This window comes from Gordionus sp. m RMFG-2023, chromosome 1 (genome assembly GCF_954871325.1).
Source record: "Gordionus sp. m RMFG-2023 chromosome 1, tfGorSpeb1-WG-v2, whole genome shotgun sequence".
In the NCBI taxonomy this organism is placed as follows: domain Eukaryota; kingdom Metazoa; phylum Nematomorpha; class Gordioida; order Chordodea; family Parachordodidae; genus Gordionus; species Gordionus sp. m RMFG-2023.
In genome coordinates this window covers 63,360,899-63,387,871 of record NC_088775.1, presented here as the reverse complement: position 1 = coordinate 63,387,871, position 26,973 = coordinate 63,360,899, and the positions used below count along the sequence as shown (strand labels likewise).

At 26.0% G+C, this 26,973-nt stretch overlaps 2 protein-coding genes across 3 annotated transcripts in view; one reads left to right on the top strand and one right to left on the bottom strand.

Moving 5' to 3' along the window:
- The first annotated feature begins 1,148 nt into the window (after window positions 1-1,148).
- LOC135928345 (leucine carboxyl methyltransferase 1-like) lies at window positions 1,149-23,924 on the top strand. Its single transcript, XM_065464792.1, has 6 exons — window positions 1,149-1,439; window positions 1,481-1,684; window positions 1,715-2,053; window positions 9,492-9,601; window positions 23,468-23,551; window positions 23,660-23,924. The coding sequence occupies exons 1-6, from the start codon at window positions 1,218-1,220 to the stop codon at window positions 23,820-23,822; spliced, it is 1,122 nt and encodes a 373-aa protein (XP_065320864.1). The 5' UTR covers window positions 1,149-1,217; the 3' UTR covers window positions 23,823-23,924.
- Window positions 23,911-26,973, bottom strand: part of LOC135922817 (chromatin complexes subunit BAP18-like) — a 30,307-nt gene continuing 27,244 nt past the window's right edge. Inside the window, exons 3-4 of one of the 2 annotated variants that reach the window (XM_065457299.1) lie at window positions 24,329-24,436; window positions 23,911-24,271 (exon numbers count right to left, since the gene is read on the bottom strand). In XM_065457299.1, coding sequence (XP_065313371.1) covers window positions 24,010-24,271; window positions 24,329-24,436 — 370 coding nt within the window. In that variant the 3' untranslated portion in view covers window positions 23,911-24,009. The remainder of the gene's footprint in view (window positions 24,272-24,328; window positions 24,437-26,973) is intronic. The other variant, XM_065457300.1, reaches the window with a different exon arrangement.

The following is a 26,973-nucleotide window of genomic DNA, read 5'->3' as shown; positions in this document are numbered from 1 at the left end:
TGTATAAATTATGATGAATAGTTTTATAAAAAAATATCAACTTTTACATTCTTTCTTTCAAATTATTGTCTAAGATATATGCAAACATTTTTTGGGGATCAGGGAGTGGGGGGAGGACTAAGGGGGATATTTTTTATTAGCTTAAATTGATAATCACACATAGTGTCAAATTTCTGAAGGGAGGATTTTCTATTGCCCCCCCCCCCATCTGGCTACGCCTCTGATTATATCTTTATCTACTTATCTAAAGCTGCTATTCAAATTACTATAATAATATAATATATATTAAATAATTCTATTGAATTCAACTACTGTTAAGGTTGGCAGGGCCATCGACTTTTACACATGCATTTATCCTATTTGATTTACTTCCTATTTTATGTATATTAATATTAACCAGACTGCATAAATGATCCTTTAATAACAGGTACCTAGGAATATATAAGTAAAATAATAACTGACCTCGATGTTTAAAGATCGAATAATTTTAACAAAGTCCCCCAATAAAAAAAAAGATTGATAAGTAAAAATAAGATTAACACTCAAGAGTAAATTTTAAAAGTAATATTGATCTTTGTTTATTTTAAATTTTATTCACTGTTCAGAGATAAATAGAACATGGCACTAAGTTATCTTCAGTATAATTTCTAATCATATAGCTAGTGTTAAATTGCATGTGTACATATTTTAACAATTTATTTTATGTTTTCATTTATCTTTGCTAAATTGATTATGTAATAACAATTATTTGTTTGTAGATAATTTGAGATAAAAAATATCGAATTTAACAGTGATTCCAAAAATATACGGACACAATATTTTTTTAAAAAAAATGTTTTTTTTTTCGCAAAACTAAATATAATATATAGATACACACATAATTAAAATGCTAATTGAAAGAAATTTTAAATATATAAATATTTCTCACTTCTGAAAAAAAATGAATTCCAACTTTATGTTTAAAATGCACAAGTTTCTTTACAAACAATACAATTTTTTTTAAAAGTAATAAAAAATAGAAGCTTTAGCGAGTTGTCTAAAATCCTGAGCTCGCATAAAATCCTTTGATCTCTATTTTTATACAAGCCAGTTTAATATTATCTGCTTGTATTTTTTTAAATATTATTTTATATACGAGCTGTTTTAAAAATCCCAGCTCGTATACAGCTTTTATACGAGCTAGTGCACTACGACCACGAACCCATTATTTATTGCAGATGAACGAATTGGAAAAAAATTTACTCGACAGTGATGAAGCAGTTGTAGGTACTAACGATGAGGCAACACATTGCAAGAGTTCTGCTGTCCATAAGGGATATTATGATGATACTTTTATACAAAGTTTTTGTAAAAGCACAAAAGCTAAACCTCCAGAAATAAACATGGGATATTATATTAGGGTATATGTAATCAAATGCATGATCGAATATTTTATAAAAGTAATTAAATTGTAATTGTAAATAATGATAGTTTATTAAAGCTTTTTGGACAAGAGGCACAAATTATCAGCTTGGGTGCAGGATTTGATACAACATATTGGAGATTGATGAAAAGTCAACTTAAATTTAGAAAATATGTTGAGATTGACTTGCCATTAGTGGTTTATAAAAAGGCTCATATTATTAGCCATAATATTAACTTACAACAATATTTAACAAATATAATGGATTGTAACAAAATTACATAACATTTATTTACTTTAAATTTAGTGTCATTAAACAAAAAAAATACAAATGTTTCTAATAATCCACAAGGAAATTTAAAACCATCTTATCAGGCTCATCATAAAAGTTCAGTTACTTCTCAAGATCATGAAATACATTCAGATAACTATGATCTTCTTAGTATAAATCTTAGAGACATAAATATGGTGGATAAAAAATTTTTGGAATTAAATGATCCTCTAAATTCAAATTTTATTGACTTTAGTAAGCCAACCTTATTTTTAGCTGAATGTGTTTTGGTTTATATGGAAAATTCAGAGGCAGATTCATTGTTGAAATGGATAGTTTCCAGATTTAAATCCACAATTTGTTTTTTGAATTATGAACAAGTTATATACATTTTTTTAAAACTTATTTACCATATTATTAATTTAATTAAAAGCAAAAACATTAAAACTAGCTCTGTTTAATTTGAAATTTGGCATGACTGATAAAAAAAATCCCCTGGCCCATATTATATATAAATAATATGATTCCTTTTCAATATTTTAAAAAATGGTAAATGTAGTAAATATATTTTTTATGACTAAAATAAGATTCCCTAAGATTCCTTGCTATATAGCATATTAAAAAAATTAAAATAGATACATATTTAATTCTTTAATATTCAGAAGTTAATATGCATACTTTTTTAAAAAGTTTTAAGTAAGAAAGAAATAAATTTTTTTGACTAAAATAAGAAACCTATTCCTATTAAAGATGTCTAATTTTAAAAATGAATGTAGAGTCTTATACAATCTTAAGAGGATTCAGAAAATGTTACTATTAACTTCTTTTTATTATAAATATCGAAAAGATTAATTTTTTTTATAATAAATTAAAAATCCCCTATTAAAAAGGCTTAAATGTAAAAAATAAATTATGAATCATGTATAATTTCTCAAAAGGATTCAGAGAATGTGATATTTTTAAAAAAAATTAATATAAAAAAAAAGTTGTTTTTTTTAAATTAAACTGAAAATCCCCTATTTAAAAGGCTTAAATTAAAATAAATAAATATAGAATCATGTATAACTCCTCAAGAGGAGTAAGAAAATGTTAATATTAACTTATTTAAGAAAAATTTAAAATATTGAAAAAAATAATTTATTTTGACTAAACTAAGAATTCCCTATTAAAAAGGCTATAATTTAAAAATATGAAAATAGTCATATATATCTCTTCAAGAGGATTTAAAAAATGTTAATATTAGATTTTTTTAAAAAAATTTAAAATATTGAAAAAATTATATTTTTGGACAAAACTATGAATTCCCTATTAGATCTTAAATATTATTCAGGAAATGTTGTTTTTAATTTTAAATAAATACTGGTAAATTAGTTTAAAAAAATCAAAAAAAGCATTTTTTTTTCGCCACTAAACTAAGAATCCCCTAATGAAAGAGCGTTTTTAATATAATTATTTTATTATAGATTCGTGTTTAGCTCGTCTATATAATTTATAAAATTAGTAAAATATTGAAAAACATTTATTTTTATCGAAAAATCACTATTTTTGGGCGTGACTAAAATACGCCTCCCCTATTAAAAAGGCTCTAATTAAAAATAATAAATATAGAAGGGAATTTAGCCTTATTTTCAGCCTTAATTTCACTCAGCATTTCTATCAGCTATATAAGTTTTATGTCAAAATTTCAAATTTAAAAAATTATAATTTAATCTATAAATATAATCAAATCGCATTTTAAAAAAATATAAACGCTACGCAGCCGCCATAAAGATAAAATGGATTCAAATTTAACATTTTTGAAACATATTTTTCTGCCGAGGGGGGACTCAGCCTCTCCTCAAAATTTGGAAAGGGGGCTGAAAAAGAAGGAGAGCCTAGTCCTCCTTAGCCCCCCTTACAATACACCCCTAGTTATGAATTAGTATTAGGGTTCAAATTGCAAAAATCCCACCTTACCTATTTTGACAAAACTAATAAAAATAAAGATTACTCGAAAAATTAGAAAGATATAGGCCTATATTTTATCATTAGATAGATCCATAAGCCCTTGATTAAATTTTTTTTTTATAAATATCCAGTTGGAAAAGATAAAAGTGATTTTTTTTAAATATCGGTTATGTGTTTAAATTTTATAAATATGCTCAATAAATTAATGTAAATTTATAATAATAAAATTTGGTTGGGGTAAAAATTTGATTTTGAGTTTTTAAAAAATTTTTATCGATAAAAAACATCAATATGACATGCAAATAATTTAAAATAAATGACTTTCAGAATTTCTTTTAACAATTTTAATAACTAAAACATTTTATTAGGATAATTAATCATAATAATGTAGTATCATTTTAAAAAACTATATATAGGAAAACCCCATAAAATATTAGAAAATATATATTTAAAAAAACAAAATATTTAAAAAAGAAAGATTTATAGTTCTTCATCAACTTATGAAGCTTAAATAATTTGATCGAATAATGTTTATGGCAAGCCTTTATCGAAAGTTCTGACTTTCGTGGGTTCATCTATGGGTAATAAGCGACCAGCGATTCGGCCGACCATCTCAAAAATGAATGAAACTTGGCATGTTTAAATGTTAATAAAATTAAAATTTTAGAGTGCTAGCTCAACAAGATCCAAATATATACCCCTTCAAAGTCGAAAATCGCGAAGTGAGTGATTTCACTAATTCTTGTTATTTTAAAAAATGTTTAAGACAGAGTTACAAATTATATATCATTTTATAGCCCTTAAAATTTTACGTTGGAAAATAGTTTAAAAAAATTAAAAAATTTTAAGTGTTTTCTTATTTCCGGTAAAAATAAAAAATTAACATTAGGAAGTGATTTTTTTTGGATGTTAATATTCACTAAAAATGTTTATTACCTTTATATTAAACGATTTAATAAAAAATCTCGATAGCCTATTTTGTTTTTTTAATTTTATTAAAATTTTTATTATTTTTATAAATAAAAAAATGTATAGATGGCGTTATATTAATTTTATATAATATATAATTTTTAATAAAAATATAAATAGTGTTGTGATTAAAATTAAAAAATCAATTGAGTATAACCAAGAATGATGTCCTGGCCGATATGTAAGCAGGCAGCCGATATAGATATGATTTTATTAGGACGCTGTATTATAAAATAAATATATTTTAAAATTTTATACACAATCAATATAAAAATAAATACCTCTTGTTTTAATCTTATCCCATTTTATGCTTATTAATAGAATTTCTTGAGACGATAATTTGTAGGTACGTCCTGTCACTGTAATAGGATCTACTACTGTTATTATTTGATTAATGGGTAACCATATCTTTTCCGCAATTGTGGAGTAAAAGAAGGATGGTGATGGTCCATGGGGATGTAAAAAGAATATATATCTCCTCACTAATTTCATTCTTTTTTAGTACTGTGGCTAACCACCAAAAATCGTCATAAACACATGTTACGAATCCTTTAATATCGGCAAAAGACAAATTATCGGCATTTGAAATATTGTTAATTTGAAAGTCCCTTAAACTCAAAGGAAATACAGCATGTATTTCCCGAGTTCCTGGAATGGGATGAGCTAAATTGAATCTTTCTCGTAGTTTAATCTCTTGTAAATTGTATTGTTCGTTGATTATATGTAAAATTTACTAATGGCATGTTTTGTTTTGCAAATATCAACTGGTGTTAAAATGTGTCGAACTGATATGCTGAAGGCTTGAACGTGCTCCATGGGATGTAGCTGAAAAATGCCATTCAGCTGCTACACCAAAATCTGATTCATGATAACACAGATTTATAAAAAAAATTCTGTTTTTATATTGCGCAGCTGATCCGTCAGAGCAGTAATATATTTTGTTTGACTTTTTGCTGAATTGATTGGTCAAAAATTTTATCATTTTAGTCTGGTATAAATGTACTGCAATAACATTATGATGAATTGACTCTGATATTACCATATAATTAAGATTTTCTATATTGCCCTTATTATTATAATATGCTATCATAAGTGGATAGTGTGATTATTATTCCAATGGAATCCTTGAACAGTGTCTTGTATTATAAATGCATAATTTTCAGAGAAATCACAAATTATCATAAATTCATTTGGTTGTAAAAAATGTTTAAGTTTTGAAATATATGATGATTGATTGGTAGCGATGATAGGAATAAAAAAATAAAATAATAACGATAGTAGATCTACAACAATGAAAGGATATATCTACAAATTATGCCGTAGGAATTTCTATTAATAAGTGCAAAATTATAATAGTTTGAATATAAAATTTTAAAATATGTTTATTTTACAATATAGCGTCAATAAAATAATATCTCATATCGCCCCAGGACATCATTCTTGGTTATACTCAATTGATTTTTTAATGTTAATCACAATACTATTCATATTTTTATTATAAATTATATATTATAAAAAAATTTAATATAACGCCATCTATATTACATTTATTTATTTATAAAAATAATATAAATTTTAAAAAAATTAAAAAAACAAAAATGGCTATCGAGATTTTTTATTAAATCGTTTAATATAAAGGTAATAAACATTTTTAGTGAATATTAACACCTAAAAAAAATCCCTTCCTAACAATGTTAATTTTTTATTTTTACCCAAAATAAGATAACACTTAAAATTTTTTAATTTTTTTTAAATAAAAATTATAAGGGCTAAACAATGATATATAATTTGTAAAATATTTTTTAAAATAACAAGATTTAATGAAATCACGCACTTTGCGATTTTCGACTTTGAAGGCGTATATCTTTAGATCTGGTTGAGCTAGCACTCCAAAATTTTGATTTTATTAACATTTACATCATAAATAACTAATATCTCAAATTTCATTCATTTTTGAGATGGTCGGCCATAAATCTCGTTTTTTGTCGATTTGACGTGGAATCACCCCTATTTTTATTTTATCGGTGATGCACTTGCAGATCTCCCTAACTAATTTAAGGGCTTTCATGCAAACAATGAAAGAGCCGAAATGTATGAAATAAATAAATTAATGGGATTATTGGTTTTTTCAATATATCCTATGTGGAGAGTGCATCTCTAATTATGTTAGATAAAGAAATAGGGTCGGTACACGCAAAGTCCCAAACATTGACATCTGCTTTATGGAATTGATGTTATACCGACGAGATGTTTTCTATTGGTCTAGACTGGAAGGAATTACGACTTTATTAAACAACATTTTAATGAATTCAATGCTATTTGCATCAATAATTAATATCTCATTTAAAGAAGAAAAATAGTTATGATTATAGTATATTTAAAAGGGTGTGCCATCCTGCGCATCATTGCTATTTTGAGGAGCGCGGAATGCCCTAGATATGAAAATATAAAGAATGGGTTCAATATTAGAGACATGGATTACATAAAATAGAATCAATGGTTTTTGTAGGTAGAACTACGCTAAGCACATAAATTGCCATTTGATTTTGTATAAACTCTTTTCGTTAAAATACTTCAATAAATCGCTCTCCATAATAATTTTTAAAAAAATAATTTGTGATGATAATATTTCTGAGATTTTTTAAATCGAATTCTTTAATAAAAAATTAGGTAATAATATTATCCAATAAAAAGTAGTTTATCTAAAAATTTTGCATAATGCCATCTATATTTATATTTTTTAAAAAAATTAAAAAAACCGAAAACTAATTTCTACCGCACCTTTTATTATTAAATTTATATGAGTATATTTCTGGAATTATGCTCATGTAAAGTTTTAAATGCAAATTAAAATTTAATACGTCAAAAGTAACCTTAATTTTTTACATTTTTATTAATTAATTTTTTTTATAAAAGTTACTTAGACTAAATTTCAATTCTAAATGATCAAGTATTAATTTTATCATTTATAAAAATATTGACAATATTTATGCTAATTTAATATCTTAAAATTAAATTTTAATTAATATGAAATTGAAAACCTGGGACATATTTTGGCGTGGTGCGATTATTTTAAGCAGGGATTTATTTTGAATAAAAAACAACTATATTTATAAGAACTCCAGAAGCCACGAGTTTGTCTGATAAATGACAATATGAAGATGTTTGATTTGTTTTTTTGTAAATTATATAACAGCTTTAAGTGATTCTAGACGATATATAATATGGATGAACTTGGTACTTATAACATATTTGACATGAATCTTCATTATTATACTTAGTATTAACATTTTATGTAATATATTTTTAAAAAATCTAAAAAAGAAGGGTTACACACATTGCAAAAGGTTAAAAGGTATCCCGGGTGTTTTTATAATTCTTAAAATATTAATTTCTACCGTAGAGATATATGTAAAAAATAAAACCAGGGTTGTATATTTGACCGGTTTAATACGTTTAGATCAATTGACCGGTCAAATATGGTAAAATTCAAATAAATGTTTTTCAAGTCTATATTAACTTTATTTTGTATATAGTAGTAAAATTATAATATTATTTAAATCCGTGTCATTCAATAACTAATGTTTAACTCTCCATGACAAAGTCTTGTTCTGATTCATATTCAATATTATCATTTTCTTTAATATTTTTTAATCAATTTTCCTGCTGTCTAAATCTTCAATCGATTTCGGTTTAGTAAGTAACCCAAATCAACCAATTTCTTTCTGAATAATAAGTAGAACTAGGAATTGTCAATAAAATGCCACTTCTCTTAATGGGCATGGTGGGCAAAGCTCATTCAACTAACTTGAGGCCTAAATCTGATTATTTCTCATGGAAGTTATCTTTCCGCATAATTAACTATTAAACATGTCGCTTTTACTTCTAAAATTTATGATATCATTTGAAATATTTTGATCATCACCAACTTGTAAAATGCCTAATCGTGTTATATTACATACTTCATTATATTCATTACTAGTGAGATGCTTCCTTTGATATTGGGGGCTTAATAAATAAGTAGCATTGTGATCACATGTATTTATTTCTTTTTTTAAACATATTTTTAATTTTTCAAACTTTTTTAAAGTATTTGACCGTATTTAACCAGGTCAAATACTCCTCCACTCAATTGACCGATTTGCAAACCCTGAATAAAACTGTTTAAATATTTGAAATTTTCTTTATCTATTTTTTATAGCACTTCAATTTTTTATGGACAATATAACCCCGGTCTCCCCTACTTTCCCCACAACATACCTCACAACCAGTGGCGTAGCTACGGGGGTGGTTTTCGGGTTTGGACCCCTCCCAGAGCAAAATTTTTTTTTTTTAGATTATGCTTTCAAAAGACTTAAAAGTGACTTTATATCAAATAAATACCATGAATATTTATATTTTTCTATTTTTGATGTTTGTGGAAGGATATTATATTACTATTGAAATTATTCTGGATAGTATTATTATAAAGTCATTGAGAATAATCTACTAAATTATAATAATATATTGTTGATGAATTTAAAAAATATGTATATTATATAATTTCGAATATATTGTTATGATTTTTAAGATAAACCCGACCGAAGGCCGGGCAAAAGGGCCGAAGGCCCGTTAAAGGGGGTCTGGGGGCAAAGCCCCCAGTCTTTTATATGTATGGACCTCCTCTAAGTAAAATTCTTAGCTACGCCATTGCTCACAACTGCAAAATCTCATTTGCGAAGGATGCACACGAAATGCTTTCGATTTCATGTGGAATGACCCAGCTGCACAAATTTAAATTTAAAAAATTAAATAGTTGAAGCTGTAGCATAATCCTAACACATAATTAGTGGTATAAGTAACATCTCTTTATATATTTTACCAATTAAAATTAAAAACTAAATTATTATAACATTTTTTTAGGTAAATATGGGTGATAATTTTGGTTTAATAATGCAGGATAACTTGAAGAATCGAGGTTGCTGTCTTTTAGGCGTTGATCAATGTTTAAATGAAAGTTCTCAGAGAAATCGGTATAATTTTTGCTCAAATTCATTTTAAAACCAAATTGAAGTATGGTTAAGGACTAAAACAAATCACCTGACTTTCATTATTGACAAAAAAATTATACGATTTTGATCTGTTATCGGCCACTAATTTTGTCAGTTTGAGCACTGACACCTATATCGCTAAAATTTCTCGAAGTGGTAATTACTAAGTTTAATTTAACAGGACTAATTTATAGACCTGCAAAATCCATTTTTTCGACCTGAACCCGCGGCCGTTGACATATTTTTTTTAGATTTAGTCCAACTCCATTGCCCCTAGTATTTTTAAAAATGCTTATGGGAGGAAATCTCAACCTCAAAATATTTATTTTATTCTAATTTTAATGTCATGCATTAAATTTAAATATCAGGTATAACTTTGATAATTTAACGATGTTTATCGAATTATTATAAAATATGATATTAAATTGAATAAAAAATATTTCCCTTTCTGATTTTTTTTAAAAAAAATTCCTTATTTTTTAAATCATTTTTTATCATTTGATATTCAATCAAGCAAAAAAAGGAAAAATATGAAGGTAATATAACATTAATATTTTTAGCGTCAGGGAATGAACCTATATTTTATTGATGAAGTTATTGCATGGCTGACGGGCTGGCCCTGCAGGACTATGCAAATTTATATACACCTTGAAACTTGTTAATTAATATTTAATATTACAATAGAATAGATAGGGTTATGTTAAAAAACAATGTGTTCAAAAAATATTCAAGTATACTTTAAAAAAATTAGATTAGTGATATTGGATCAGTTGTTTTCAGTGATTGATCGATATAAACTTGATGCCTCTAATAAACTGTATCAACTACCAATAACTTATAAAGTTAAAATATAAAATTAACAAAAATTAAATCTATATTTTAAATTCAACAAATGTTTTTTGAAAACAATCTTTTTATCGCTTCTATTATTTTCTGGGAAAACTTAAATTTTTTTTCTCCGAGCCGCTATTTTAATAATAAATAGGGATGTGCCTATATCTTTTTTTTATCGGATTGCCCTTCATCTTTTTTTTTAAATTTCAGTTATTGGCCAATATTATTAAATTTTCAGTTCCAATCTGATGAAATGGTGTCTTGATTTAAAAAAAAATCCATCTTTGATTTAATATAGTAAATAATAATATTTAAGATAAGTGAGATATAATTAGACCTGTGCGCCTAAGGCTTAATCGGCTGCGGATATTTATTTTTCATTAGTAATTATCGGTTTACCTAATTTATCAGCTGCGTCCACGACGCTACTATTCTTAAAATTTAAAAAATAAATTTAATTTTTAATTTACAACATTTTATAATTGATTTGGACACTTAAGTTTAACATTCTTAATAGTTTAGTTTCTAAATCATTTCCTGTTCCACCCCTATATAAATTAATGTATTTTCCATTCTCCGAAAGAGACTAATAAGGAATTGCCTTTTTGCTCAGGTCATAATCACATTACATCAATAATATTCTATCCATTTTTACTAAAACAAATCATTATATAAATTTGGGTTGCAAGCAAAATATAAATGATCAAATTTGGTTAAATTATATTAAATAAATAATATTTTGTCAAGATTTATGGGGAATAAAAAGGTTCTTTACGCATGAGCTGCTAAGGTCTCGGATTTATCAAATATTCAATTTTCAACCTCCGGACGGCCCTATTTTTTTCAAAAAAAATTGGCTAATTTTAAACTCGGTCCGGGTTTAAAATTAACAAATAACCAAATTTTGATTTACGGCCAAGTCTGTTCTATCCTTGGGTGTACTGGCTGAGATGTTCAAGGTACTTTCCTAGCTAAATGAACAAGTCTACGCAGTTCCAGCTACTTTTTCCCAAAAGTTAGTGCATTGTTCTGGTATAGTCTGCTGGCTAAAATATGGCATTCTTGCTCTACATAGTTAGTGTTATTATAATCTTTGCTTGGAAGAAAAGGTTTACCAGCTATTTTAGCTATATATAAATTGGATGTTTACTTATTATCTTCAACTTGAATCTAACTACATTTCTAGCATGCTCTTTAAATTTTAACCCTTTAAAGCTCGACTTTTTAAATTAAAACTAAAATTTTTTTTTATAAAAAATCTTCATTTATATAAACAAAAGATAAAAATTTTTTATTTCGACTTTTATTTCATAACTAGTAGATAGCCCAAAAATGACGGGGAATGAAAATCTTCTTACTTTTATGCATGTTACCTGTTATTTGAAAATAATATCCAATTTTTATTCTTCTTACCCCCTCATCCCTTCAGGCCAGGTTTAATCCATTAAAACTAAGTGCTATGGTTTGAGTAAAAATAAATTTAAAGCATTTACTTGATAATACCAATATTATTTGTTAAATATTACTGATACCTAATATTTAATATTAAAAAAAATTCCCAGTCAAAGTCCAAAGCCATATTAATTATGAAAAATTCTTCCAAGCCCAATGAAAGATCATAATAATTTTGGTAGTTAAGAACTGAAATAAAATATTTAAATAATCATAATGAATTTAAAAATACAATCAAAATTCAGATTTTCATAGGCCTTGGTTTTTTGATCAGGTCAAGCCCAGGCCTGCAAAAAAATTTGTTTTGGGCCAATGTCTGACCTATAATTAATAATAAAAAAATTCTCAAGCGTCCAAGCTTATAATAATTTTGAAAAATTTTTCCCAAGCCCAGCCCAATATAATTTATAAAAATATTTTCCAAGCCCAGCCTAACCCATAATAATTTTATAAAAAAAATTTTTCAAACCTGGCCAACCGATATTAATTTAAATTTTTTTCCAAGCCTGGAGATAGGTAAATCTCTAAAAACCATATCTATTTTTTAGTCTATTTTAACCCAGCTAACCCCAACCAAGGCCAACTCATTAAGACTAAGAGTGAATACTATTTTTTTGAATAAAAATATATTTAAATTAAATCTTACCTGAGGGCCATATAAATATTCTGTGTTAAATATTACACCTATGCCTAATATTAAAAAAATTCCCAAGCCAGTCGCACTTGGTTTTCTCAAACCCGCAAAAGACCATAATAATTTTGATAGTTGAGGACTGAAATAAAATATATAAAAAGTCACAATGCATTTAAAAATACAATCAGAATATGAAAGTTGCATGGGCCTTTGTTGATCAGGCCTTGCCATGCCTTCAAAAGAAATTTTCAGGCCAATTTCTAGCCCATATTTAAAATTAAAAAATTTACAGGAATCTTAGACTATAATAATTATGAAAAATGTTTCTCAAGCTATGTCCAAGTCCATATTAATGGTGAAAAATATTTTCCAAGCCCAGTAAAACCCAAATAATTTATTTTGATCCAGAAAAATAGGTCTGATGTAAGGGGTTTATAAGAATTAAATCTGTCTAATTTCTAAATTATGATTTACCTATGATTCTACTGGTGAGCTCCTGGTATTTAATATGAAATTCATGAATACATATTAAAGTACCATTCTGAAAATATGTTCATCCTAATTTAAATTTTAAACAAACCAAATGATTTATTACTTATTTACAAAATATAAAATTAAATTTAAGAAATTGTTATTAAATTACAATAGAAAAAATAAAAAGATATGTCTAAGTTAACAAATAATAGGAGGTAAACTTCAATCATAGTCAAATTATATATATAAGTAAAACAAAAAGGTTATACATTTAATCAAAAATGTTCAGGCAAAATTTTAAAAATGTTAACTATTAATTAATTTATGAAAGTTACATGGGACATGGTTTTTTGATCAGGCCTGGCTATGTCTGCGAAAAAAAATTTCAGACCAATCTATAACCCATATTTAAAATTCAAAAATCTTAAAGCACCTCCATTTTAAATTTTATTCAATATGATTTCCATCACATTTTTAAATTTTGATATTTCTAATACATGCTCACATTATACATTGCACCAATTTTACCTCTTTTACTCTTAAATTTTAATATTTATTTAAAATTTATTAATAAGATATATTTAATACCATACACACAAACTATATAATTACCCTTCAACATCTATATAATTAATATTTTAAATTTAATTATATTCAAGTTGGTGCATGCGTGAAACTTTAATATATATATAATTAATATTTTAAATTTATTTATATTCAAGTTGGTGCATGCGGTAAAGCATATTACTTTGAAACGGGAGGCTCTAGTTCGATTCTCGTAGAGAGCAAAAAATTAACATTACACTATATAGTCTCCTTAAATTTAAAATACATTAAGGAGATAACGATCGTGTTATGATTATGGAGATTATATATATTAGATATATAGGTAAAATAAAGGCATGATATAATTTGACATCATTGAGCTCAATGCATGTATACAAAAAATATTTATTATGAAATGTTTTAAAACAATTTCTATCCTGGTTAAATCATAAATAAATTTCACATTTTTCACACTATGCGCTAACACATAGTTTATACCGTTTTCGAGTGTTGGAAACTTCTGACCAAAGCCCTATTTTATCGTATCTAACGTCTGATATAAGGTAACTTTCCTTTTTGTTTTTAGGAGTTTCATTTGATGGTCTCCATATTTTTCTTTTAATAATTTTACCTGCCATTAACCCTTTAACTGGGAGCTAATTTTACATCATCATATTGCATGTTATTTTTTAACGTTTAAAACCTCTCATTGATTTAATTTAACATTTTAAAATAAATATATAATGTATTCAATCGTGTTTTACTAATAATAAAAAAAAATATGCTTGTTTTTGTTTTATACTATCATGTAACTTTTGACTATATTTCCATTTCGATTTTTTTCTAAATTATTTGATATTACATATTTATATATATTTTAATTGTAAAATTCTGAAAACTGTTTATTTTATAAAGAAGACAAAATATTCAAATATGTAATTTTTTTTAAAATTTTAATTATTTTTATAAATATAATTTTAAAATTATGATCCCAAATTAATTCATTGAGAATTTAATAAATTATTTTAACATTGAATTTATATATATTATTTTTATAGATGTCAAATAAAATAATTATAATTGAAGGTGATATTTCGGAAACAGATAATGATGATAGTGAGGATAATTTTAATCATCCCCTCGATAATGTGGATATAAATGCACTCTTGATGATATGCATGAAGGTCCTAGCAGGTCCTTGTATTCCTAATCTCAGTTGTAATTACGTATTAAAAAATATTGAATTATTTGATACAACATTTTCTAAAAAATTTTCTAATCTCACATATAATATTCCAACACCATATCAACATTTTAAAATGTTTTTGGATGATGATATATTAGATAATATTATTGAGCAATTAAATTTATTTTGCGTTCAAAAAAGGGGCCAATTTTTGAAAACTGATAAAAATGAGATTGAACAATTCATAGGTATTTATTTTCTTCACTGGTAAATGTTCCATCATATCGTCAATATTGGTCTCAGGAATTCAAATTTCCACAGGTAACTGACAATGTCGTGAAAACGTTTCGTACATTTGCGAAAATATTTGCATCTCAATGATAATACAAATATGATTCCACTTAATGTAGAAGGACATGATAGAGGCTTTAAAATACGCCTCACTATTCAGACCTTGAAATGGAGGAGAATATTTGTGTTGACGAATTTTTGATACCATTCAAGAGTAAAAATACATTGAAAGAATATATAAGATAAAAACCCCACAAATGGGATATTAAAATATTTGCTCTTGCAGGAGCTTCGGGAATTATTTATGAATTTGAAGTTATAGGAAAGCAAACTATAAAAACACAAAACAATTAGGAATAAGTGGGGATATTGTTCTTCACCTAGTTCAAAACATGCCTAATTTTGACATAAAGTTTACACATAATTTCTTCTTTTTTATACTTTTATCGATAAGACTTAAAGAAATAGGTATATATAGGATTGGTATCATACGATCGCCTAAAAGGTTGCAATTTGAAAAGCGACCGCGAACTCAAGAAAAGAGGAGAGGTAGTTTCGATACAAAACTGACACTAATAATTATATAACAATTGTCAAATGGTTTGACAACAAATTTGTTCATGTTATATCATCCTTCAATTGTATCGACCCAATAGAAGATGTTAGGCTTTTATTCAGATCCCTAGGCCTTAAAATGAAAAATCTTTTATAAAACTTATTTATAATGCCCTTCTACATTATGTGGAATCATATTTGTATTATCAATGAGATGCAAATATTTTCACAATTGTTCAAAACGTTTTCTCGACATTGTATCAGTTACCTGTGGCAATTTGAATTCCTGAGATCAATATTGGCGATATGATGGAATCTTTACCAGTGAAGAAAATAAATAAATACCAATGAATTGTAAAAGATTGGCCACTTTTTTGAACATAAATTTGATTGCTCAACAATATTATCTAATATATCATCATCCAAAAATTTTGTTATGGTGTTGGTATATTATTCGTGGATTAGAATTTTTTTTAGAAAATGTTGTATAAAATGATTTAATATTTTTTAGTACCCAATTACTACTGAGATTAGGAATACTAGGGCCTTCATGAATATTATCAAGTTCTATATCGAGTGCATTTGTGATTATCTTATTTGACATCTATAAAAATAAATTATATAAATTCAATGTTAATAAAATAATTTATTAAATTCCCAATGAATTAATTTGGGATCATAATTTAAAATTTTATTTACAAAAATAATTAAAATTTAAAAAAAATATAAATTCATGATGACGTACATACTTGAATATTTTGTCTTGTTTATAAAATAAACAGTTTTCAAATTTTTCAATTAAAATATATATAAATATGTAATATCAAGTAATTTTAAAAAAAATCGAAACGGAAATATAATCAAAAGTCACATGATAGTAAAATAAAAACAAGCATATTTTTTTTTATTATTATTAAAATACGATTGAATACATTATATATTTATTTTAAAATGTTAAATTAAATCATAGAGCGGTGTTAAACATTAAAAAATAACATGCAATATGATGATGTCAAATTAGCTCCCAGGACTTTAAAGGGTTAAATGTTTAATTAGAAATTGGATGATGTAGAATTCATAGTAAATATTCTGAAACAATTTAAAATTTTGAGTTCGGCACAATAATTGTCGTTATTATCTAATGTTCAAAATATTTTAAATAAATTCTTATTAACAAAAATATTATATAAAATAAATTACCTTCAATTCCGTAATTGGAAACCTATGGTCAAACTTTTTCTACATATTTTCTTGGGTAAATGATAACTGAGATATCAGATTCATTGAATCGTATATTTGTTTCTATTTCACCGCAAAACAATTAACTTAAATTAATTGCTGATTCCTTAGGAGCTGAATGATTTATTAATCCGAATAGTTCGTCAACTAGCGTTATTGAAAAGTTTTAAAGATTGTTTCCCTATTTTATTTAGCACATAAGACTATTGTTGATACCGCGGATACTTTCTAGCATAATTATTAAGCTGTGCCAAGGGATAGGACAATTTAATTTTAAGGTTGTCATATTAATTCGATCGGGTGATGCTTTGAAATTTATATCATCAGCCGCACCAGAGATGTCAAAATGTTCATCAATATAGATTCAAAATCGTTAATATATAAAATCTGGCCAGTTTCATAAATTGATTACCGGCATTTACGATGCTCTGCATCAATTTCACATTCCAAATTGGCTATTCGATAATATACTGATATAATTCATATTTTAATGATATTTATTAATTTTAATATTCAAATTAGAATAATAATTGAATATATAAAATATAGCATTTTAGAAATTTTACTTACCGCGCTGTCGTCTTATAAAAATGGGTGGCTAGCCTGGCGGCATAGCTCATCTCAAACGGCGGAAAGAAAATTGCCGGCGGCCATGGCGTACATTAGATATAATTAAGAAAACTCTTATATGGCATGATAAATTTTAAAAAAAATTGACAAATAATTGAAAATATGCTAAAAAAATTAATAAAATGCATAATTTATTATGATTTGATTATAAAACTTTTCTTAATAATATCAGACGCATACGCAGCGGGAAGGCAGGGGACAATACCCCTCCTTCCCCCACACCCAAAAGATTTAGATACCGGCTTAAATATTTTTCAAAAATATTACTAATTCTTACATCTTATCGCACATATATTCCAATTTACATTTATTTGTCACATTCACGGCAGAAATAAATAAGCCATGAACTTATTTTATGATTATTGTCGATTTCAAAATTTTCTTGTTCTTATATTTATCTACCACTTTAAAATTTCCCACCTAATCATTGAAACTTTTTCACTACAAAACTAAAATATAATATCGATTTGATCGAGACTATGGGAATAGGTGAAAATATATCAGAACTAAGGAAATTATAGCATTTGAAAATGACCAATTTCATAAATGTCATTATTGAGTCAAAAATTTTAAGAATTTAATATTTCTCGCAGCAGGGCAAGCCAATTGTTCCAAAAAATAAATCTCCTCTTAGCCAGATAAATATTGTTTTAGGCCTCAAGATTTCACAATGTCCAAAACCTTCGTGATATCTATGAGCAAAATATTCATTTGCATAATATTTTTCTGTATAAAATTTTCAATTAGCCGTTTTTAAAAATTAGCTCAATCGAGCCATTTAACAACACCTCTGAGAAGTACTACCTCTGAAATCATGATAAATTAGCTCAATTCCTAAGAAGATTAAATTACATTATAAATTTATAATATGATTATTAATTATATATTTCCCCATTTTTAATATCCCACATTTATTTCCATGAACAATTTGTAAATTTATTTATTTTTCTTTCTTTTTAGCTTTCACCTTTTCTGTTGGTAAGCTCCTTCAATATCTATCTTCACTTTATTACTCATGCAATCTATTTTTATCTTATTTATATTTCTGATCGATTCCATTTGGATCCCACCGGAGTATCGCTCTAGAGGCCAAAGTATTTTGATCTCATACCAAAGTATCAAATCGACAGATATCCCACAGGAGTATTCCTATCGATTCCATTGTAATCTTAATCTCACACCGGAGTATCGTTATCAAGTCCATTGTAGCTTGGTAGCATACCATTATCCTAGCGCTGGCCAAGAAATCGTTATCATCCTTTAATGACCCACGAGTTCAGCTGGCCGTCTTATTTGGTTTATTGGACAAGTATCCTAGCACCCGGTTGCCCAAGCCTGTCGGTAAGCGGGGTGGCATTTCTCAGCTCAGAATTCATCATATCATATGTCTATACACATCCGTCATTGAAGAAAAACCCGAAAATTTTTAGTTACTTATCAGGATTGAACCTGGAACTTTCGGTTTCCAAGCATACATCATACACCACTGGGTCACCCCGGCTACAATTTGTAAATTTATATTTATAAAATAATTCTTAAGAATATTTTTGTGCATTAATATATATTTCCAACATTTATTTTTTTTTAATATAATTTATTAAATAAGTTTTTATCCATAGTGATCCATACGCCGAACATATACATTTAATATTTTTATAATTAATTTATATTTATGTATTGTCAATATTTTAGTCACTAGTCCTAATAAATTTCTGACTTATGATATTCTTAATTCTAAAAAAATTTAATTATATCCCCTCCCCCACTTACTAATTTCCTGCCTACGCACTTGCTTTAGAGTAATATAAAAATTTGGAATAGAAGCGAAAATTAAATAATGTAAAAAATTAACTATATGGAATTCTATATTATTAGCGATAGAAAAAATTTTGGAACAAAAAAAAATTTACAACGATTTTATTATTGATATGCTAACGCCAAATGTAGGGTGTACAGCAAAAAAGGTAAAGTTCATTACTAATTCAACGCATTACGAAAGAAACATCGTGGACATGACAAGGTTGCCTAGACCAGAGGTCTGTATTTAGCTCATCCGCCAATTCATTGGTTATATTTTTAACCCGTCCACCAAATGTTAAAAATTTTGAAGAAGATATTCAAACATTTTACTAAACTTTTTTTATATTTATGATGAAAAGATTTATTTTCCAGCAACCTGAATTATAGCTTTAAAACAATGAAAAATTCATTTTTAAAATATCGAACACAATCAAGATTCACTTTAGTGATGGATATCAGATTGGCCCAGTTGTACTATTTGGGGCTTGGAGACCCTTAAAAAATTTTGGAAATACATTGAAGCAAAAAATATATTTATTTTAGAATTTTCGATTTTGAGCAATCATTGAGCCCCGGCTAACTCCCCCTGGGTCTTCCTCCCAAAACTGGTATCGGCACACCTCTAATAAACTTATTCCATATTAATTTTTTGGTTATTACTTCTTTCGAGCGGTATATTTTATCTCATTTTTAGGTATTTTTTTAAACATTAATAAGGGATTGGTTGTTTTTATGTTTAGTTAATTTTTTTTTTTATATAAATTGATATGTTTTTTTAAAAAATATGGCTGTATCCAAAAAATTAAATTGACAAAATTTCGAAACTTATAATAAATAAATATGCTATTTTAATTCTATAATTTCATTAAAATTTAAAAAAGTTTTGAAACTTATCGAATTTTTTAAAATGGTTTTGACACAACCTTATAATCAACATGAATTAATATATTATTACTAAGAAAAAATAAAATTTTAACCTTCAACTCCAAACAGGGCAGGGCAAAATGCACTCCGGTTAATTTTAGATATCTTTTGATATATTTGAGCTTAAATGAGAATAAAATATTAAACACCTTTGATTCATTAATTTTTGTTGAACGCGTTCGTGAACGAAGTTCGTTTTTTGGGAAAAAAGATGAACGGCGTTCGTGAACGAAGTTCGTTTTTTGGGAAAAAAGATGAACGGCGTTCGTGAACGAAGTTCATTTTTTGGGGAAAAAGATGAACGGCGTTCCTTTTATTTTTGACGAACTATGAACGTGAACGCGTTCCTTTTTTATGACGAACGCGTATTTAACGTTCGTTCAATTTTAAAAATACTTTTTATTTTTATTTATTTGAAAAATTTAATATTTCAGAATTTTTTAAAAAAAAGTATTATTTATATTTTTTAATCTGCTGTGTATTTCCTTTTCACATTTCAATTTTTTTAACACGTTTATTAATTTGAATATTATTGTTTATATTTTAATTTAATAGATTAGCATAAGCATGGATATTATTATTTAATCCTCATCATCTTATTCTGAATCCAAAATCAGATGAATTATCATTACCATGGCCAAATATGATAGATGTTTTACAGTAACATCCTATATTGAAGGAACTAATTCAATGCTTACCATGTAAAATGTGGCCAAAAAGTATTATATTGTCAAATTTCCAATTTAAAACGACATTTGATAGTAATATTAATTATTTTATATTATATAACTAAGTAAAATCATTAAATTTGAAGAAATAATGCATTTGGGATATTTGACCCCAACAATAAAGATAGTTATTTTAAAATTAAAAAAATTATTGGCCTCAACCATTTATAGACGCAGTATTAAATGGGATTAATAAAATGTATTAAACCTATCACTCTCAATTAATTACATATATTTTCTTTTCTTTTAAATTTGAACATCTATATATATAATAGCCGTATTCAAGAAATGAACGTTTTCCTATCTTTATAACGTTAATTTTTTTTGGTATCAACTTTCATATCTTCATAACGTTATCTTCTTAATGTTAAATAAATCGAGGGCTTTTATTATCTCGGTAATGTTAAATTTTTTTTTCTTACTCGGGGATTCGAACTCGCGCCTTAATTTCGGCAAACGTTCTTACCGTTCAGCCCCTTTAAGCTTTATATTTTGCTATAAAAATCTTTATTTATATTTGATTTTTTAAAATTAATTAAATTTAATCAATATTTATTTTTTTTCATTGGATTATTAAGCTCTATGAAATTATAATTTGTAATATTAAGAAAACGTTTTACAAATTTAATAAGTATTTTAAATGGCAATAAAAAATTTCTTTAATAGTTATATTAAATACTTAATACGAATATATTACATATGTATATGTGAAATTATAATAAATTTTAGTATATAATTAAAAATTATATTAAGAAAGCATTTTAGAAATTTAATAAATATTTTAAATGGCAATAAAACATCGTTATATTAAATACTTAATACAAATATATATCTTACAAATTATATTTAAACAGACACTACAAATTTAGTTCAAATACTTAATTTTCTTATATACTTAAGTAATTTATTTGTGTTTTTTGCTACGGTTTGGATCTTCATTTTTTAAATAAAACATTAATAGCCATTTACTGGTAACAAAATTGGGAACATCCCTTTTTTTGGCTATTTATCGTTTAGCGATTTAGAACCGATACCGGCATGCGGCGTTAATTCCGCGCTTATAGTATATGGTTGTAAATTATTATAAAATTTTTTTTCACATTTTTGTCTCTTTTTCCTATATTTCTACCTTCTTTTATTCATTCTTTGCTCATCTCTTGCTCCCCTAAAACCCATCTCTCACCTTCACGCGGTGGAGAGCGAACAGCAATGCTGACTAACGGGAGCTCTGGTGTTATTAGTTATTATTATGCCCTTCGAGAAAGGCGGGTAATAATATTTTTCCCAATATTTAAATCAGAAATTATGAATATTTTATGAGGTATGATTTACAAATTTACCTCTTTTTCTACTAAATTTTAATATAATATAAGGTACAAGTTTAATATCCAATATTTAAGAACATTAATTCCCGTCATTCTTGACGGGCTATCAACTAGTGTATATATAAAGATCAATATGTTCTTTCTGCAATTATACATCCAGCATTCAAACTTCAATGGCCATGGATAAAACTTCGACAGAACGGACCTATTAAAAACAAACTTATAGCATTATTGAAAAAAAATGCTTTGAAAACCCTAGAGAATTGTTAATTACCGAGGAAGTAGAGAATGTATTGGAGGAGGATAACTTATCTCAATTTTTGAAGCAAATAACAAAACAATAAATTTTTAATTAATCCTCCACGTTAAAAGAGCTGTTTATTAAGTATAATACCTCAATCCCCTCATCTGCCCCTGTAGAGCGCGTTTTTAGTATAGCTAATGCCGTATTAACTGCCAAGTGTTCCTGTCTATTAGATAAATGTTTTGAATATTAAAATTTAATAAGAAATTTTTTTATAAATATATTATATTATCAAAATAAAACTATATTATTTTTTAACATGGCTAATATATTGTATTAAAAAATATAAGTTTATTCATATTAAATTTAATTTAAAAAAAAATTTTGAACGGTTCATGAACGTGAACGCATTCGTGAACGCGTTCCTTTTTTTAAAGTGTACTTGAACGTGAAGGCTTTCGATTTTTGTCAATGAACGTTGAACGCGTTCGATTTTTTTAGAAATGTTTACAGCACTAAATTTTTTTAAAGGAAATATTACTGGAATTCATTACATGTGTAAAAAATGATGAATATAAAAAATTCTTAGTTTTAGAAAGGCCAAATCCATTCCCGGAATACAAAAGTAAAAATTATCAAAAATTTATTTGTATTTTGTAGGTATTTTAATATCAATTTATATAAAAATAAATTATGTGTAAAAAAAATAAACCAATCATAACCAATCCCATATTATATCTAAAAAATATACATAAAAAATACTTCTCGAAAGAAGCAATAATCAATTTTTTTATCTTAATATCAGGGACTTTACTATTACATATTATATAGTCAATTTTTTAAATATATTATCATCTAAGTTTGTTTTATATCAATATATACCTTTTAAGTTAATGTATCTGAAACGTGAGAGATATTATATAATAATTATACCATGTTTTTTTAAATGTTTACTATAATATTTAATTTTATCTATGTTTTTATAGCTTTTTAAATGTGGGTTGGGATTCTGTTCAAGTTGATTCAATATTAAAATTATTTTATTCGATGCCAGACCTAGAAAAGCACAGGTGAGTTTTATAATTTTTTATTTCACAAATCATTTTTTATAATTTAAAACAATTTTTAGAAATTATGTAGGCTATCTTATTTATATATTTTTTCACCTGTTTCAATAGGATTTTAAATCTCGAATTTTTGGATGAAAAAGAATTGCTGTATCAATTGCTCGATCATTATTGTTTATGTTGGGCTTGTAAAAATGTTTGTTACGAAAATGTAGAGTCCAAAGATATTAACAAAAAGATGCAAACCACTATATCTCAAGGAACTTCGTTTTAGAGTGCCCAAAATTATTCATTATTATAATCTAATTATATAATATAATCGATTGATTTAAAAAAAATACTATGTCAATTATTTTATTAATAATAATATAACATTACATGCTAAATTTTAAATGATGATAGATTATGAAAAATAATTAATATAATATAAATCTACTAAAAATAAAGATTTATTAAAAAAATCAATTGTCGCTATTTAATAAAATATTTTCTTGTTTGACATTTATTTCAAACTTTGATGCCATGCTTTCATTAAGATTTGAGCCAACAATATCATCTTCATTTAAAGTAGTTGCGACCAGTGAACTTTGTGTATCAATATTACTTATAACAATTTGTTGATTATTGAGTTCGAGGTTATTCTCAGAGGACAAAATCTTTGCATTTTCAGGAATCCCCGCTTCCTCGTATGCTTTCTTTTTCAATGTTTGTCTTATTTGAGATCTAAAAAAGCAAATGTATTATATATTATAAATAAAATGGCCTAATAAATTTGTTTACATTGTCTTATTTTTAATATGCTCGCTTATTCTTTCTAAATCATTTGCAAACGTTTGAATGGAATTTTTCAACATATCGATTTCTTCATTTGTCCACTTACCACTCTTTCTTCAATAATTTTTTTTTTAAATATATGATAATTTTTAATCTTCTCAACTTATATAATCATTATTTTTCATGACTTTTGGGCCAAATAATATAAGAAACGGATGAGTGATTAATTTAAAAAAAAACATATTCTCTAACTCTACTATCTCATATCATGCCTTAGCTGATTTAATACAGTTCTAGTCCCAATAACCCACATCAGGTCTTAGCTCTTATATATAATTATCCCATTAGTTCATAATAAATAAATAAATGATCAAACTAAAATTTAATGGGGAATAAATACATGCAAAATCAAATATTTTAGCCCGAGCCTCTCCATGGCCTGGTTGTTGCAAATTATTAATATTCAATAATAACTAATAATTTAATTATGTTTATCTATTTTATTATAAAATATGTATGAAAATTAATAGCAAATCTAAATATTTCCCACCTCTTAATTTTTTTTAAACTTCCTTTTTTTTAAAGATTCGTTTTATAATTGTGATTAGTGATGCAAAATTGCTCTATACGAGCTGATATTTTAAAACGGATAACTCAGTATTTCCATTTTTAAATATAGTCAAATGGGGAGATTTGGCATGATTAATTGTGATATATAATCACAAAAATGAAGAATAGGAAAGAAATATAAGATTCATTTTTCGGGCCGAACCTATATATTATTGATTGTTGCTGGCCTGGCTTGATGGGAATTTTAAATATATAAAATCAATGCCATACGTTTTAATAAAAACATCATATATACGTTCCGAGAAGACAATATACAGCGAACCCATGGATTATAACAAAACTAATTATCCATTTCCAAAATTTTAAAATATTAAATTAATGTAAAAACAAATGGTGGGTACAAATTTATTTGTTCAATAAATCTAGTACCTATAACCTCAAAAACACCTAAAGGTAATTGCCATTTTTAAATTCTAATATTTTTATTTTGTAAGAATGTTCATACCAACAGTTTTAAAGAGATAGAAAAACATCTTAAAATTTTAGGATAGGTGACTACATTCAAAGAAACCAATTCAATCAAGCTAAATTGATTTATAATATTTTACATGCTAATATATCTCAGAAACTGGCTGATAAAGTTATTGTCGATTTTATAAATGATACAGCAGCCAATGTCATTGGTTGACAATCCATCATTTACTATGATGATTAAAACTATTTTTGTCGCCAGACACTAAATGATAGAGATAACAAACAAAGATGCCCTAGTTAGAACCATAAAAACGACTTCCATTGGTAATTTTTTTTGAAATAAAGGATACTAATATAATAGAAAATCCCCTAGAAGCATTTTTTAAATCTATACAAATGAGTATTTTTGATAATTTTTCTTATATAAAAATATGTATATGAAATTAACCTTGTGCTAAAGTGCTAGTGTTGAGAGATTATTTAGTAAGGCGAAACTTATACTTTCTGATAGTAACTTTAGACTTGGGAATGATAGTATAGAAATGATTTTATAATTAAAATGCAAAAAATTAAATAATAAATATTACCATATGGTTATGGGTCATTCCATGTCAAATGAGCAAAAAAAATGAGATTTTCGACCGACCCCCTTCGATTTTTTTAAAATTTGTTAATCAAAGAAAGGTTAGTGTAGTTAAATAACAAATTTAATATCAAAATTACGTACAAAGATTAATTTCCAGTCATTTTATTCAATATGCAAGGACTATAAACAATTTTTTGGAAATAATACGACCTTCAATTTTTAAAAAAAATTTAGTACATTCTAAACTCTTCCTTTATATTTATAAAAAAAAATTGGTCTGGGACGCGGCCATCTTCATTCTCAAAATCGATAAAAGTGTATAAATATTTTCCCAACTAAAATTATATATTAATCAGTTTTTAATGTTTTTTTTCTTAAACTATTTGATAAAATTTAAAGGATTATTGATCTTGCAAGTGAAAATAACAATAAATGGGACTTTTATTCAATTATATAAATTGTCTATCGATAAAAGAAATTCAATTTATTACTTTATAATTTATTATAAATTTTTTTGCCCATATAACATATATTTAATGAATGTTAATAAAATATGTCCAACCAAGTTTTGAGGAATATATGAAATCTTGTGCATTTCATATATGACGCCAAAAATAATATCAAAATTTTCGCTACTCAATTTTTTAAAATAATTTGATATTTTTAAAATATTACAAATATGAAATTATAAAAATATTATCATCATAAAATAACCCAATACAATATAAATATTGGATCGGATTTTCTAAAATCGGCATACCTTTACTTGTAAATAAGAATAACAATAAATGAGTGTTTCAATCAATAAAATATATTTATATGGGCAAATGTGATAATTGACCAGGGTCAACACATTTACACGATCAAATAGAAATATTGTTTCGTTCTAAGGACATCAAACTTATAACATACAAATAATGGCTATCCGTAGATAGAACCACTCTTGAAACAATAACCAAGCCAGTAGATGAAATTATCAATGCCTTTTTTGATAAAATGGAATCTTTAATACCCCATCTTT